Consider the following 14,604-nt stretch of genomic DNA (forward strand, 5'->3'; position numbering starts at 1 on the left):
CTACTCAACTACTTTGCCCCAAGCTGCTAGATTGCTGGAGATGAGGGAGGATTCCTTTTCCCCACATTCCCTTCCCAACTCAGAAAACCGACTTGGGCCTTCCATTAGGAGCATGTCATGGTTATAACATTTCTTTAAACCTTCCCCTAGCTGCAGCCTCAATAAAGCCAGGATCAAAAGTCTTGGAGATGCGGTTGCCGTCCTCCAAGGATGAATGCCTCATGATTGGTGCCTTGAGTCTGTGACGTCACCTGTGGGCAGACTATTTCTGGAGCATGAGTTGCATCTTTGAGAGATTTTTCTAATCAGGCCGGAGGAAGGTAATTTAATGATTTCCGAGAGAAGCTCTCAGCACTGTAAGTTTTCCCTACAACCTCTGTGTACCCCAGACTGATGGTGGGGAGGGATGGTGGGAGGAAAGAGAGAAACTGAGCTGAGAAAAGTCTAATGAAACCACTGGGGAATTGTTTGGAGTTTTGTGTCTGGAAGAGACAGTTTTTCATTTCTTAGGTAATGTTTTGCTCTGTCTCTTACCTTAGTATAAGGTAGGGTGATCAGCTGAAACTGACAAAATATCGGGACACTTGGGGGAAGCTAAAAAAAAGAAAGTGGCCGGAGTGGCGTTGCCAAAGCAAAAAAAGCAACAAAACAACAACAAAAAAGGCGGCTGGAGTAAATGGAAATCTTGCACAAATAGTCAGCCTACCTATAAGAGGCTGGTTAGTTTGGAAGCAGCTTTTTCCTTAGTGCTTTTCTTGGTGACTGTTTGGTTTGGACTGTTGCTTGGCTGTTGTGGAATTCATCTGAGTCTTTGTATGGCTGGCACTGGCAGGGCATTGCTGTAAAATGTGTACAGTCTGGTAAAGACACTACTGGAGTCCAGGACTCAGCTGCTGTTTACAAGGTACTGCTGAAACCCCAGGAGGTATTTGAAGGGTTCTGCTCACACAGCTAGATAACCCCTTCCCCAGTCTGGTAATAAACGCTTTCCCTCTGTAACAGTCTGTCTTCCAAGCTCACCATTTCACCTTAGCAGGATGGGATGGGATTTCCTAGGATTCCCATCAAGGAGGGGGCGGCAGGACTTCAGTTCTACTTAGAACTAGCTTAAAAGCTGACTCTCTTTTTAAGTGTATCCTTTTTTGTTTCTGTTTGGTCTTGAAACCATTGCTAGAGAAAAGAGTCTGAGAGCTCAGAGCAGTAGGATACAGGCATCAGCAGTGGCCGAGGCTGGAAATATTCATTACATCCCCAATTCAAACAACTGGCACTGGAGCTGTGGGTCTTCTCTCCATTCAGCCACAGTTATGTCTGATACTGGATACAAAGTTCTCTAGCTAGAGCCCTGCTGCAAGGAAGATCACTGCTGCAGCACACATGGGGCCCATAGCTGAGATGGCGAGGACATGACCACCTGGAATAAAACAGCGAGAGCATTTCTACCTGGAGACGGTGTGTGTTTCCAGGGCATCATTGCGAGGAAGATCACAACCCACCTGGGACATTTTGGGGGGCACTGCAGATCCCAGCACACATGCAGTAGTGCCTGTCTGACCTTCCCAGGGCACGGACCCGAGGAAGGTCACAGCCCACATGGGGAATCTGTTTGATGTTGCTATAAAGAAGATCATGTCAGATGTCTATTTCGCCTGTCAGGGAAATTTTCCATAGAGGATCAGAGATTAAAGCTGTGAAGGGGGTGGATTAAAGAGCAGCTACTTGTCACTAGTACTCAAGCCTCCTTAAGTGCATTGGAAGCACAAGGTAGGATGTCATCTGCCAGCACTGGGATAAGAACATCACTGTGGACAGATTGTATTAGGTAAAATTAGTGTTCAGACGCAAGCAAGGCTGTTACGCAAATGGATTAAATCCTGGGCCAAGCAGAGATCCTGTCAGAGCCAATTAGATAACACTGTGTGAGGGAGGGCAGAGGATGTGAAGGAACATTCAGTTGTCCAGCAACCTTCACTGGGAAAGGACAGGAATCCACAGCTACTGACTCTGTCAGTTCTCTCACCCTGGGACTATCTTTCACTGTCCGGCAGTGACATTCGTGGCAGGGGAGCTGTGGCAAAGCCTCTGGAACATATTGAGAGGTAAGGTGCCAGAGAACTCAAAGAGGTGCCATAGAAAAAGATCAAATCTAGCTGAAGTAGGAGTTTGTCAGGCACCTAAGTATTGGGGTGATGGGGACCATCCGAGTACATAGATAAATGGATAGAGAGGGTTTCAAAACACAAGCGGAAGGCTGTGCTGTGTGTTTCCCCTATTTCTGTGAGTCTTGGGCTGCAGCCCCACTCAGTGGTCCTGCATGGTTCCGGAGGAGTTGGTCACAGAGGACAAGAATTGGTGCAGCTCTTGTGTCCATGAGAATTGGTCTCCACTGCAAGAACAAAGACATCTTTGCCTGCGTGTGGATGGAAATTAACTCTCACTGGCCTGTCAGTGTAACGGCAGCACACTCATGTTGTGCTGTCTGGTGCCGAGCTTGAGATGAAGGAAGTATGAACTCTCCCAACACTGAGGCTACTTCCTACCCAAAAGCTCTTGCTCTTTCCCAAGGCACCGTCAAGATGTGGAGATGGGTAGGGAGAACAGGAGTAATGAAGGTGCTGAGGGGAAGAGAGAACTGTAATTCCTTAACCCTCTTGAATCCCATGTCTCCCCCTCTCTCTTACATCTCCTAAGGTCCCTTCCAACCCTGTGATTCTGTGACTCTGTGACATCGGTACAGACGAGAAATAGGATGTAGTATGGTTTTGTCTTGAGCTTTCTTCCACCATATACCAGGTGGAGGTGGCTGAAACATCACTTAGGAGTGGGGTGGAGGAAAGGCTCTGAATCCCACAGACGGAGCCCTCCTACTATCTGCTTCTCTTCCTGAGCTCGAGGCCAAGGGGTCTTTGAGGGACTGGAGGCAGCTGCCTCTCAAAGGCGTTATGATCTGGATGGAGTGTTGTGTTAGCACCAGCCTGGTGTCTGCTAAAACAGGGAGCGATGTCACTGACAGATGTTAGCCCAGCTGCCTCTCCGGTTTCTTGTTGTCAGTATCCAGGGTTAAAAATCTCAGTCAGCCATTTTTACCATCATGTCACATTTCATTCTCTCATGGGTGGCCAGGATAGGAGGCAGCCAGCACAGTATCTGGGTCTGTCAAAGTGGATCAAAGCTGGTTAGAGATGTTCTTTGGATATTGATTACTAACATTTCTGTTGCCCTGTGCCTCTAGTACTCCAGGAGGGTGTCTACATCATTGTAACTGTGTACTACCCCTTGATTATTATTGTTCTTGAGAATAGTGCACAATGCTTTAACCACAAGTGTAGGCAGGTATAACCCATGCACGATGCTTAATTTTTATGCTTAAAGTTCTACATTTCTTAGAGCAAAGCAGCAGGGTTTAAAAAAATTTTTGTCAATTCTTTAAATAACACATTCTCAGAAAGGAAAGATGGTCTTGTGGCTAAGAAAATAGGGACCAAACTCCCTGCTAGTGTAAATTAGCACAATTCCATTTACTTCGTCAGAGAATTTGGCCCTAAACTGAGATTCAGGAGATCTAGGTATAATTCTTGGCTCTGACACAAACTTACTCTGTGACCTGGAACAAATCACTTAATCTCAGTATCTCAGCTTCTCTTCTGTAAAATGTAGTTTCCCCACTCTGCAGGGTTGTTGTGAGGATAAATCCATAAATTCCTGGGAGATGCTCAGATACTATGGTGACAGGATTCATATAGGTAACAAGACAGATACATAACTAGATTTACTGTGACTAGGTTTGTGATCAAATTGAGTGTATAGCAAGTGTGCCTTGGAAGATTATAGATATGCAAGGCTAGTGCATATACATTTCAAACTATTCCTGGCTGTCACTGCAAACTCTACTGTCTGTTATTTCACTTGGGATGGCTTTCACCGTTCAGTCTCTCGTGTATTAGTGTATGGAAAGATGTAGCTATTGAGGTATTCATAGAGTGTTCAGCGCTTAGGTATCTGAGCACCTTGTATGGAACACCCTTATTTCAAAGTATGTGGTGTATCAACACACATGCACACGTTAAAATGGAATTGCTAAGAATATATTTTTTGCTCCTTAGGCTGTCCCGCCTAACCTTTCTAGATTTTGTTTAAAGGAAAGAATTACAGCAAGTGCAGGCACTGATGGGGGGCAAGAAGCCCTCTCATTCCATGGTTGTCAATGATCTAAAAATATTCTCAGCTCTTTGGTGGCTTTTATAGGCTGGTGATTAGAAAGATCTCATCTCTGCAGACTGTAGCGTCATCACAGAGGGCGGGGGAGGGAAAGAGGATATTTGGAGGATTATACTAAAGTTACTGTGGTGACATAAAGGGATTTGACGTCAGTACTGAGACCATGAAGCTAATTCCAACACTTGTTAGCATGAACATTCAGTAAGTGAACCAACAGAAATGCTTTAGGACAGGAGTTACATGATGAACGCAAAGAAGGGAAATATGTGACTTCAGGAAGGGAGAAAGATGGACAACGGCCTTTTCCATGGGTGCACATAGGAGTGGAGCTGAGGGTAAAATGAGTAAACAGAGTTTACTCCCTTCTCCTTTGGAGAATATGGAATGTATTGTAGGGTAGTTTATCCACTTTTTTTTTTTAACCAGTATACCACTGGGTGCTCTTGAACAGTGTGCAATGAGCTGCATCAGACTTAACGAAGGGATGGTGACACCATGGGACACAGGTATCAGGGATCCATGTCCTGTAGGGTGTAGAACCACAGGACCCTCAGATACCAAAGCAGCAGCTCTACCACAAAAGAGAATGTATGTCCTCTACGTGCCAGCAATTGAATTCATATCCTTTCCAGTCCACCATCCACTAGGGGATGACAGTGACCAAATGGTTCCTTGGCATTTTTACAATCTGCTGAACAGATGTACAGATTTGAGAACCACACAGTGTTAATTACTTAGCCTTGTTCCTGGATTTCCTTTTTACAATATGGAATTGTGGCCTGATCCATATGCAGCAATGGAGTATGCAAAGCCGTTGTTCATGGCACTTAAAATCATCAAAATTGGAGATGGACAATGTCTATTGGGCCATCTCACCCATTCACACTCTCCCACATCCTAGTCAATGAAGGATTGTTTCCTAAAATATATTATCCACTGGTCCAGTTTAAAACATCTTGGGAAAAACTATTTCCCTAGGAGGCTAGTAGTCCATATTGCCTAGATATTCTGTAATGATTATAAACATTTTCTTATGGTGATGTGGCACCCAGTAGGTAAATACTAAATCTGCAAATAAAAATATAGGCCTTACCAGAGTAGGACAAACCAATTGTCTAGCTCCATTAGTACTAGTCTTCCTGCTCCACCAGAACAGATTACTGGGCTTTCTGGTCTAGCAACCTGTCTCCAACATTAACCAGTAATGCATGTTTCAGAAGCAGGTGTAACCATCTGTCTGCAGGTCACTGTGCAATATCCTGCTATGGGGATAAATGTCTCTCTGCCCCCAGCTGGTGTCCCCATGGCTTGGAGACTGAGAACTTGCCATTTTTATCCAAGCAAGTGTGACTGCAGATGCTGTTCTGAGTCTTATACTGTACATAAGAACGGCCATACTGGGTCAGTCTAAAGGTCCATCTAGCCCAGTATCCTGTCTTCTGACAGTGGCCAATGCCAGGTGCCCCAGAGGGAATGAAAAGAACAGGTACTCATCAAGTGATCCCTGTCACCCATTCCCAGCTTCTGGCAAACAGAGGCTCGGGACTCCAAACCTGCCCATCCTGGCTGTTGAATCTCCATCCAGGCTCTGGTCAAAGTTATAGTCCTTTCTCCCTCCTCTGGTTGATGGTATCTAGAAGTCATAAGTTGAGCACTCTCCTTCCATTTCATTATCTGCATTTGTCTTCCAGACAGGAAGATTTGAAAGAGGAGTACCTCGTGCATACAGCAACCCAAGAATGAGCGACGCCAATACCCTCAACACCACAGAAGTGGCAACTGGTCCCACCACACCACGCAAGGGACCTCCAAAGTTCAAGCAAAGGCAGACAAGACAGTTCAAAAGCAAGCCCCCAAAGAAAGGAGTAAAAGGGTAAGAGCACTAATGAGAGCTCCAGGGAGTGGTATGTCCCTTCCCATACATTAGGTGAAGCAGTGAGGAGATCTGATACACCTTCTCGTATCTGGGAGCTTTCGGATGATCTCTGCATGAATAGAACATGAGAAGGCAAGATACATTCTCATAGGGAGGAAATCATGCCAGAAGTGACACTTCCCCCATATAAGTCCAACAAGAGAGTTGCACCAAATTCTCCATGGAACCCATTAGGCCAAACCAGGAAACACTTGTATTATACTCTTGTGTCACTCCCTTTTAGTGTTGCCAATCCAGTAATTAAAGATTAATCTTTAATTAAAGATTATGTCATGTGATTATGTCCAGGAATTCATCCAACCAAAATTGGCAACCCTACGTCCCCTTGGCAGTGAGGAACTTCTTGTGAGCTGTTCACCTCCTCTGCTGCTAATCTTTTGTCCTTTGTCCCTGTAATTTAGCAAAATCCTCGTTGAACTATTCCCTTTTCGCAGGTGCTGATCCAATCTCCCTTCAGTTAGGAAAGACCCTGTGTGAGGTAATACTTCTCTTTTGGTTCTGTTCCAGTCTCACCTCTCTTCTGTTGTCCTTTCTCACAGGTTTGGAGATGACATTCCAGGTATGGAGGGACTTGGAACAGGTAAGTCATATTTAATATTGCTCTTCAGGTGCCTTTAAAGTATTTCTGTTACAAAAACATAGAATCATGGGGCTAGAAGGGACAGCAAGGGTCATCTAGTCTAACCTCCTGACAAGATGCAGGATTTGTTGTGTCTAAACCATACAAGACAGATGGACAATCGGCCTTCATGCTTCGGGGCTTAAGATGATTGCTTACTATGGTCAGGTATAAATTTCATTTTTGTCCTTCCATAATGTAGCACTGCACAAGTGGCCAAGGTGCCTTGTGAGTGTTCCAGCCTCCCTTCCTTGTAATCTTCTATCAGCTGTGGAATTAGACAAATACTATGAAAAATTCATGTCTGTTTGAATTTTTAAATGGATTCACTTGACTGTGAATGCGCTCACTTGTGTTTCTTCCTGCAAATATTCTAGCAAATTACTTCACTGGCAGGAAAGTTCACAGAAACAGTTACTTTAATGCCAGTAATGCAAGAAAATCACAGAAAGTGAATTTCAAATTGCTAATTGTTAGCATTCTCACCAGAATCCTTATTCTAAGAGTTACACTTGTCCACCCTGTGACAAGAAATGTGTCATGTGATCTGTCCAATCAAAACAGCTCAGATTTCAAACATCAGACAATAATCTACACACCAAGAACAGTGTGCCAAGATTATTCAGCAAATAGTGTCAGATAACAAAAGTATTCAAGAAAATCACAATCTGGTTATAAAAACAAACAAACGGAAGCAAAATTAATCAGAAGTTTTTAAGTGAGCTGTTCACATCGCTCTAGTTATCAGTTGCTGGAGATGAGATACAAGACTGCATGGACTATGTTTTTTTTTCTGGTGCAGCAAGAGGTGAGATGCCACATGAGAACCATTGATCTAGTTCAGTGTAGCGGGAGGCAGGAGTCTGCCCACTCTTACCCTGATGGGGTGGGGAAATATTGTCCCTCACCTCTCTGCCTAGTCTTTGAATAGAGGCCCATTTTCCTTTCTCCTTCACCTAGCACTATTTCTTTAATAAAACAGCCTGCCCATCCCATCGGGCAGAAGAATCAATCAGGTATACGGAGCTTGTACTGAGCTTGTCAAGTTTCACTCTCTGTCTTGCAGATATCACAGTGATCTGTCCATGGGAGGCTTTCAGCCATCTGGAACTGCATGAGCTGGCGCAGTTTGGTATCATCTAAGTCACCAGAATCACTGATGGTGTCTTCCAAGGTTCCAGAATGGTCTTCTTCACCATTGACACTTATTTTCGGCCCTTCCATCCACCTGCCGAGATTCTGTTGAGCACGTGCAGGGTGGCTTCATGAAATTCATCTAGTCCTAAACAATTCCTTCTCAGATTAACTTGGCAAGAAGTTATCAGGGACCCTGAATATTCACCAGGCCTCATCTGATGAAACTACTGGAAATGTTTAAACATCTCTGTAAAATATCCTGTCTTCCCCCTGGAGTATTCATGTGTGTGAAGTCTCACCTGTATCCCCTGAATCCTGGGATGCTGTATGTATGAATTTTCACCCTATATCCCCTGCTCTGAGTTACCTGAGATACTGTCTGTATGTGCCTATTTGAAGTCTTATCCTGTATTCCCACCCTTGACCCTATGAAATCTAACTCGGAATTAAACCCATCCGCCACTCTCAGAACACTCTCAGGCTTTCCATGTGTATGTGAAGTCCAACAGATGTGGATGATGATATCTGAGCCAGCAATCAATTGCTCTGTGTATATTCATAGGGAACAGAGTCCTTAGAGTCACCTATCCACCTTTTATTAGGAAGAAGAACCTGGAGTCTCTCATGTGAGCTCTGCATAGGGAATCTGCCACTAAAATTCACCTCACAGCCGTAGAACAGAAGGGCTTGGGAATACTGCATCTTCCCTATATTATCCACAGGTTAGTGGAGTAGTCATTAGATTTCTGTTGCTCCAATAAGGACAGCTGACAGCCTGAATGTTCAAGATCACTCGCTAAATCTATCACAGCACTCACCCCTCTGCTATCCTGCGAGGTTGCCATTCTAATCAAGTGACTCTCAGAGTGATATAAACGTTCATATCCTGTAAGTAGAAATCCCTTCCTGTTCCTGGTACAAGCTAGTCCTCATGTAAATATGGTATCTGCCAGTTGTTGGTTAAGAAAATGGAGAAGCATTGCAATCGTCACTTAACAGTGACATATAGCACATTAAGGGTATGTCTACACTGTAATGTAGGCCTATGCATGAACCTTGGCTCAAGCCTAACCCCCCAGTGTACACTGCAATTGCGCTAACCCAGGGCTCGGACCCTGGGTCCCAGACTCTGCAGGGCTGGAGGAGTTAAGCTGTAACCCAGGGTGCGACCCTATTGCTTTGCAATGTTGACAGAGCCCCGCTTGTCTCGGGTCCTGGACTCAGCTGGAAGTATCCCACAATTCCATGGGACAACTTCCTTGGTCCTCTCTATCCCAACAATCTGCAGTCCACTCTCGTGAAAATGGCAAACGGCAGCAGCTCAGGTCAGTGTTAACCCGTTCTCTTCTGATCGCTGATCTGCAAGCACACTGTCAGAGGGCCTCCTGGGCTTGCAACGGAAAACAAACCGAACAAGCCTTTTGCAAAGTGACCTGCTTCCTGGTAACGTGCAGGGTAAGCAGTAAAGTTTTCCCACAGTGCACCATGGTCCTAGGGCTAGAAAAGCCACATTTCAGAGGGTGGAGGTGCTAGGGACTCTGGGATATGGTTACTAAGACCTGGGTCTGCGCATTGCAGTGTGGACGCCAGAGCCCTACGCTTGAGCCTGGGTTAGAAAAGTCTTAATATAAGGTAAAAATATAATGTAGCCGCTTAAGCCTAGAGTTCCCTCGCACAGGCAGCCGACTCAAGGTAGACATATCCTAAGGCATGGCCTGTGTACCAGCCAGATTTAGGTCAGTCCTTCTAGTACAGGGCAGGTTTAGCACAAGCTGGAGTCCTACCTACCTCCTTCTCCCTCACATTCAGCATACAGTAGCCCTCCCCTCTGCCCCGCCCCTGCCCCCGCCCACATCACTCCATCCCTATCAACCATGGAATGTGAAGCATTTTCTTTCCGTGCCCTTCTCCAGTTCAAGCTTTGCAGATTGCATGTGTTGAAGTTGAACACCAGACCTCAGAGGTTGGTGCAGCAAGGTGGGGTGCAGGTGAAAGAGAACAACTGGGAGTAGGCAGAAGGAGAGTAGTTCCACTTAACCTTATGGATCTATCTCTTAGTCTCTGGCAGCCTTTGTCCTTGTTGGGCTGGTGAATGGTGATTCATTTAGCCACACTCAGAATTGTGCAGAGAATGGGCAAGAATATTCCCTTCCCCTCTTGCATTAAGAAAGGATTTTAATTTTGTTCAGAGTCAAGGGACAAGTGGTTTTTATTGTCTGATACTCATAAAAGAGGATGTCATCTTTCTAATCATTGTGGTGCGCTTCATTCAAATTTACCTTTCCGTGGTTTACACTGCATGTGTCAAACTAATGATTTCTATATATATCTCCATTCTTACTTGAAAATGTTTAGCAAATATGTGTAAAGTTTAAAATCAATTTACGCAAAGAATTGTTACAAATACATGGCTGCATCATGATCACCAGCTATTGTGAGGACCTTTAATCCAAAAAAACAAGACTCATCACTTAAAGATAAAGGAATATGCTCATTAGCTGTCAGTAGTACTGCTTTTATTTTCAATAGGTCAGTCACTAGAAGGCAGTACATAGTACACAAACAGGAAACACATTACAGCAATGTAACCATTACAAGTACAAGTTGCGTGTCAACTGGCGAACTACATCACAAGACTACTTCATATTGGGTTCCGGGAAGTCGGTGGACGCAAGCCCGCCCACTGCTAAAGCACCCTCCTGCAGCCCATGGGGAGGATCCACTGGGCCCGGGACTCAAATAATTGCATGGGACAACGGAAAAATAACAGGGATAAGTGTGAGGGTCAAAGGGTCAAAGGTAGGAAACCTGTGGGGGACACAGAGCAGAGAACCCCGGACAGCACCACTGCTCCTCAAAGGTGTCAAGGGAGCCAGCGGACGCCGCCCAGAGGAACTCTGCCCAGATGTGTGAACGGAGGGAGGATCAAAAGAAGGCCCCACAGTTGCAGGAAACCCCCTCAACCAATCACAGGACTACTTGTTAGGCAGATACCATCTATAACCTTTGTTTTTCATGCACTGTTGCTCCTCGGTTCTTGCACCCTTCTCTCCTTTTACAGCTCTTCCTCTTTCTCAAAATCTTCTCTGTGCAGGTGTGATTTGTATTTAGCTTTTAAATATGAGTGACTTATTTCATTTATCTTCAGTCATACTTAATAGCCTTTGGTTTTTTGATTAAATAAGGATGTCAGTTTTCTTGTGCTTTCTCTCACCTTAAATTGCTCTATTTATATGACCCTTATCTCTCCCTCTCAGATTCTGACCCTCTCTTATAATTTGTATGGAAAAAGGCCTATTGGTTCCAGTTTCTGGATCACACAAAGAAGTGTCATCATTGCTTCTCTCATCAGTGTGCTTAATTAGGAACATAACAAAAGGACTGAGCATTAGAGTAGCCCTTGAGCTCCCATTTTTGTCCCAGGTTGAGACATGACCTTGTGGCATTGGGACTGTTCTCTGCCAGCAAACACTGGGGCATTCTCAAAGTTCCCTCTTTCTAAAGGCGTCCAGAGATTGGGACATTCTAGTGAACATCAAGGTATTGATATAGTTTCTCCTCTGAACCCTGTGTTGGTACATTCCCTTCTACCATAAGAGTATTGCTAGGTTTCCCCTTCAAAGGAGTCCAAAATCAATACATTCCCTGCTAGCTCCCATACCTGGCTGAAGTCCTGTTTTGCAGGGGCTTGGGGGCAGCTGCTGTTGGTCTTAGGTTTGGGGGGGGGGGGTTAAGATGATAGTTGTTCCTTTCATTTTAAGGAGTTTTAAGATTTATGAAAGGAATTTTAAAACATGTTCTCTTTTGGTCTTTAAAAAAAGAGAGAACAAGAGAGCCCCTGCAATCTTAATTTTCAGAAGAAGCTGTGAGAGTTGTCAATGTTGCAAGGAAAAAAATATATTTAAAAAAACCTTATGAAATACTACTGCAGCGTGTACACATTGTAACAGGTTATTCTTTGTTCTTTTACTATTAAAAATTGTTTTTAAAATCCTGAAGAGATGGTCTGAAATTACTTTTAACAATAGACACATCATGTTTTCACTAGAAGCATTTCATGCTATTTCCTTCACCTCTGGCCAGATCGGACTGGGACAGAAGGAGCCTTTTAGAACCACCCTATCACTGCCCCCATCGCCCCTTGAAAGAAGGCTAGTTATTTTCTGAGCTATTGCTGCCATGTAGCCAATAAGCGACAGAGTTCAGTTATGACATCATTTGAGAAGCAAATCTACATTCTCCTCTGTTTGTGCTGCTACTGGGGAGATAATACTTAGTCACTGATTCCTGTGACAAGCCACTGTCAGTGGAATCGATAACAAGCAGGAGTGGGATTTAGCCCATATTTTCTGGAACATCATAGCCTACATTTTCTGTAACTTATGGGCCAGCACCTCAGGTGGAGTAGCTCCAGCATAGATCCATGGATATAGCCTTGAAGCTGTTCGCAAATTCTTTATATGTTTCCCAACTCACTAATCCAAAACATATTTCAATAGCCCTTTTACTTCTAAATTCAAGAACTCTCAAAGCTCAACGCTAAGCAGCCCCATGATGACAAATCAATGTGTGAACAACTTAGTGCATAAGAGTCACCCTACAGTAACAACCCAGTCTGGATAGGCCATCTCTCATGAATCACCCTATAAAATACCCTAGGGTACATACATGTGACAGGGGAGATGTGACAGTTGAATAAATGAGCAGATTTCCATATTACCAACACAAGTATTCATAAATCATGAGCCAGACCCCCACAAAATTATGAGATGGGCTTAAAAATCCAAATATTTTTTTAAAATAATAAATATTGGGTTCTGTTTCTGAGCCTTTAGGGTGCCTTTGCTATACACTTTACACTTTTTCTCCCCAACCTTCAAGGCTGGAAACTTCCACATACACACACAAACAAAAAATTAAATGAAACTGAGATTCTCTAGTAATCACCTGACTCCAGCAGCTGGGCTTTAAGAAAATCACCAAATGGCACAGAAGTCGGCAACACTGACAAACTTTCAATCATTCATCCTATGTAACAGTAAAAAAAAAGAAAAGGTTTAGAAAATTTGAAATGTAATGCCCTCTTTCTGAAGACTGCCTCCTTTCCCAGCTTCATACCTGCAACTAGGTTCCTGACACACTGATCACATTCACCACCCTCTCAGAACATGCTCTCCTCTCCCCACTCTACCCCTGTTCTAAGCAATAATAAAAGCTTTCCTTTCTAATGGGTCTGATCACAGAGTTGAGGTACTTATTGCCAACCAAGTCCAAGCGTCCCCCCTCAGAGTAAATTAGGTGTTTGGTTCTTTGTGTAGGTTACATGATAAGGCCTACAGTAAATCCCAAGTAAACCAGAATAAATCAATTCAGTTATCTCTCAAAGGGTCATACACATCTCACAATAATCTCTCTCAATAGCAAAGATGCGTTCAGAGGAAACAATCAGAAGAAATACAGAAAATGAAGTGAGAGGATTTAGTGATACATTTTAAGCATTCCTCCCTTGGTTAAAAATACCCAATTGTATAGCTTTTTTAGTATTATTTTATTATGGTAGCAGCTGTGCTGTCGTGGGGCTGGATCACACCTGAACAGCATTCCGGCACTTTTACTGAATGGAGGGATGCCATTTTGTTCTCAGAATGGCATCCTCTGCATAGCATGGCCTCGCATGCACTGTACTTGTGTGAGGTCACACCACATGGAGGACACTATTTTATACAGAAACAAAATGGTGTCCTCCATGCAGCTGCATGGAGGTGTCCATTGTAAAGAACAAAACAGCATCTCCACACAGCGTGAGCTTGCACACCCTGTATATGCATGGCCATGCTGGCAGAGCAGAGTACCTATACTTTAAATAGCAGGACTGCACCACAGAGTAGCAGCTAGCGGTCCCAACTGAGATGTGGATCTATTGAACTGCTAGGTGCTGTACAAACACATAGTGCGACAGACAAAAGGTAGGAGGGGAAACAGAAGCACAGAGAGATGAAACTACTTGCCTGAGATCACATAGAAAATCAGTGGCAGAGGCAAGCTTAGAATCCAGGTCTCCTAATTCTCAATCCAGTGTGAGACACATCTGGCTTTGCTGATGTCCTCTTCAAAGTACCCAGGGCTAAGAATCTTAGCAAAGGTTTTAACATCCTGCTCTTGAAGAATTTGCTTTTAACTAATTAAATACTACATTCAAATGTACCTCCAACTAGAGGCCAGATCCTCAGCTGGTGCAAACGGGCATAGCTACCTCAAAGTCAGCTAACCTGTGCTGATTTACACCAGCCAGGGATTTGGCCCCTGTCCTTTAAGAATACATTCAATAACTTGGAAATAAACCCTCATTCCATAACCAATTCTTCCCTTGTTGTGTGAAAGGATCTCTTCTTTCAGAGAGAATGGGAAACATTACTAAAGATAGGTGGGCACCATAGAGTAAGAGGAGGTAGAGATTGAGAGACGTAAAGACAAAGAAGTTTTCAGACAAGATTTAAAAGGAAGTGGAAAGTGAACAAAGCCAAAAGATACCTGAAGGCTGCTTCATTGGCAGAGGCGGCAGAGGAGAAGGCTCCTGGACTACCTGTGGGAGGAATGTTATGAGAAGGGACACAGAAAAGGCTGCTGATAGGCACCCACACAAGTGAAAAGTTCAGCACACCACCACTTTACTTTTATAGCCTCTTTCTTTCAA

At 44.0% G+C, this 14,604-nt stretch overlaps 1 protein-coding gene across 6 annotated transcripts in view; it reads left to right on the forward strand.

The window, feature by feature from the left end:
* Nucleotides 1-9,744, forward strand: part of PDE6H (phosphodiesterase 6H) — a 113,172-nt gene extending 103,428 nt beyond the window's left edge. For 3 of the 6 annotated variants that reach the window (XM_074941796.1, XM_074941795.1, XM_074941797.1), the window contains exons 2-4: nucleotides 5,910-6,091; nucleotides 6,694-6,734; nucleotides 7,840-9,744. In XM_074941796.1, coding sequence (XP_074797897.1) covers nucleotides 5,958-6,091; nucleotides 6,694-6,734; nucleotides 7,840-7,916 — 252 coding nt within the window. In that variant the 5' untranslated portion in view covers nucleotides 5,910-5,957 and the 3' untranslated portion in view covers nucleotides 7,917-9,744. Of the gene's footprint in view, nucleotides 1-150; nucleotides 321-1,903; nucleotides 2,100-5,909; nucleotides 6,092-6,693; nucleotides 6,735-7,839 lie in introns of those variants that run through there. The other 3 variants (XM_074941793.1, XM_074941792.1, XM_074941791.1) reach the window with 2 other exon arrangements.
* The last annotated feature ends 4,860 nt before the right edge of the window (nucleotides 9,745-14,604 follow it).

Source organism: Natator depressus, chromosome 1, assembly GCF_965152275.1.
Source record: "Natator depressus isolate rNatDep1 chromosome 1, rNatDep2.hap1, whole genome shotgun sequence".
In the NCBI taxonomy this organism is placed as follows: domain Eukaryota; kingdom Metazoa; phylum Chordata; order Testudines; family Cheloniidae; genus Natator; species Natator depressus.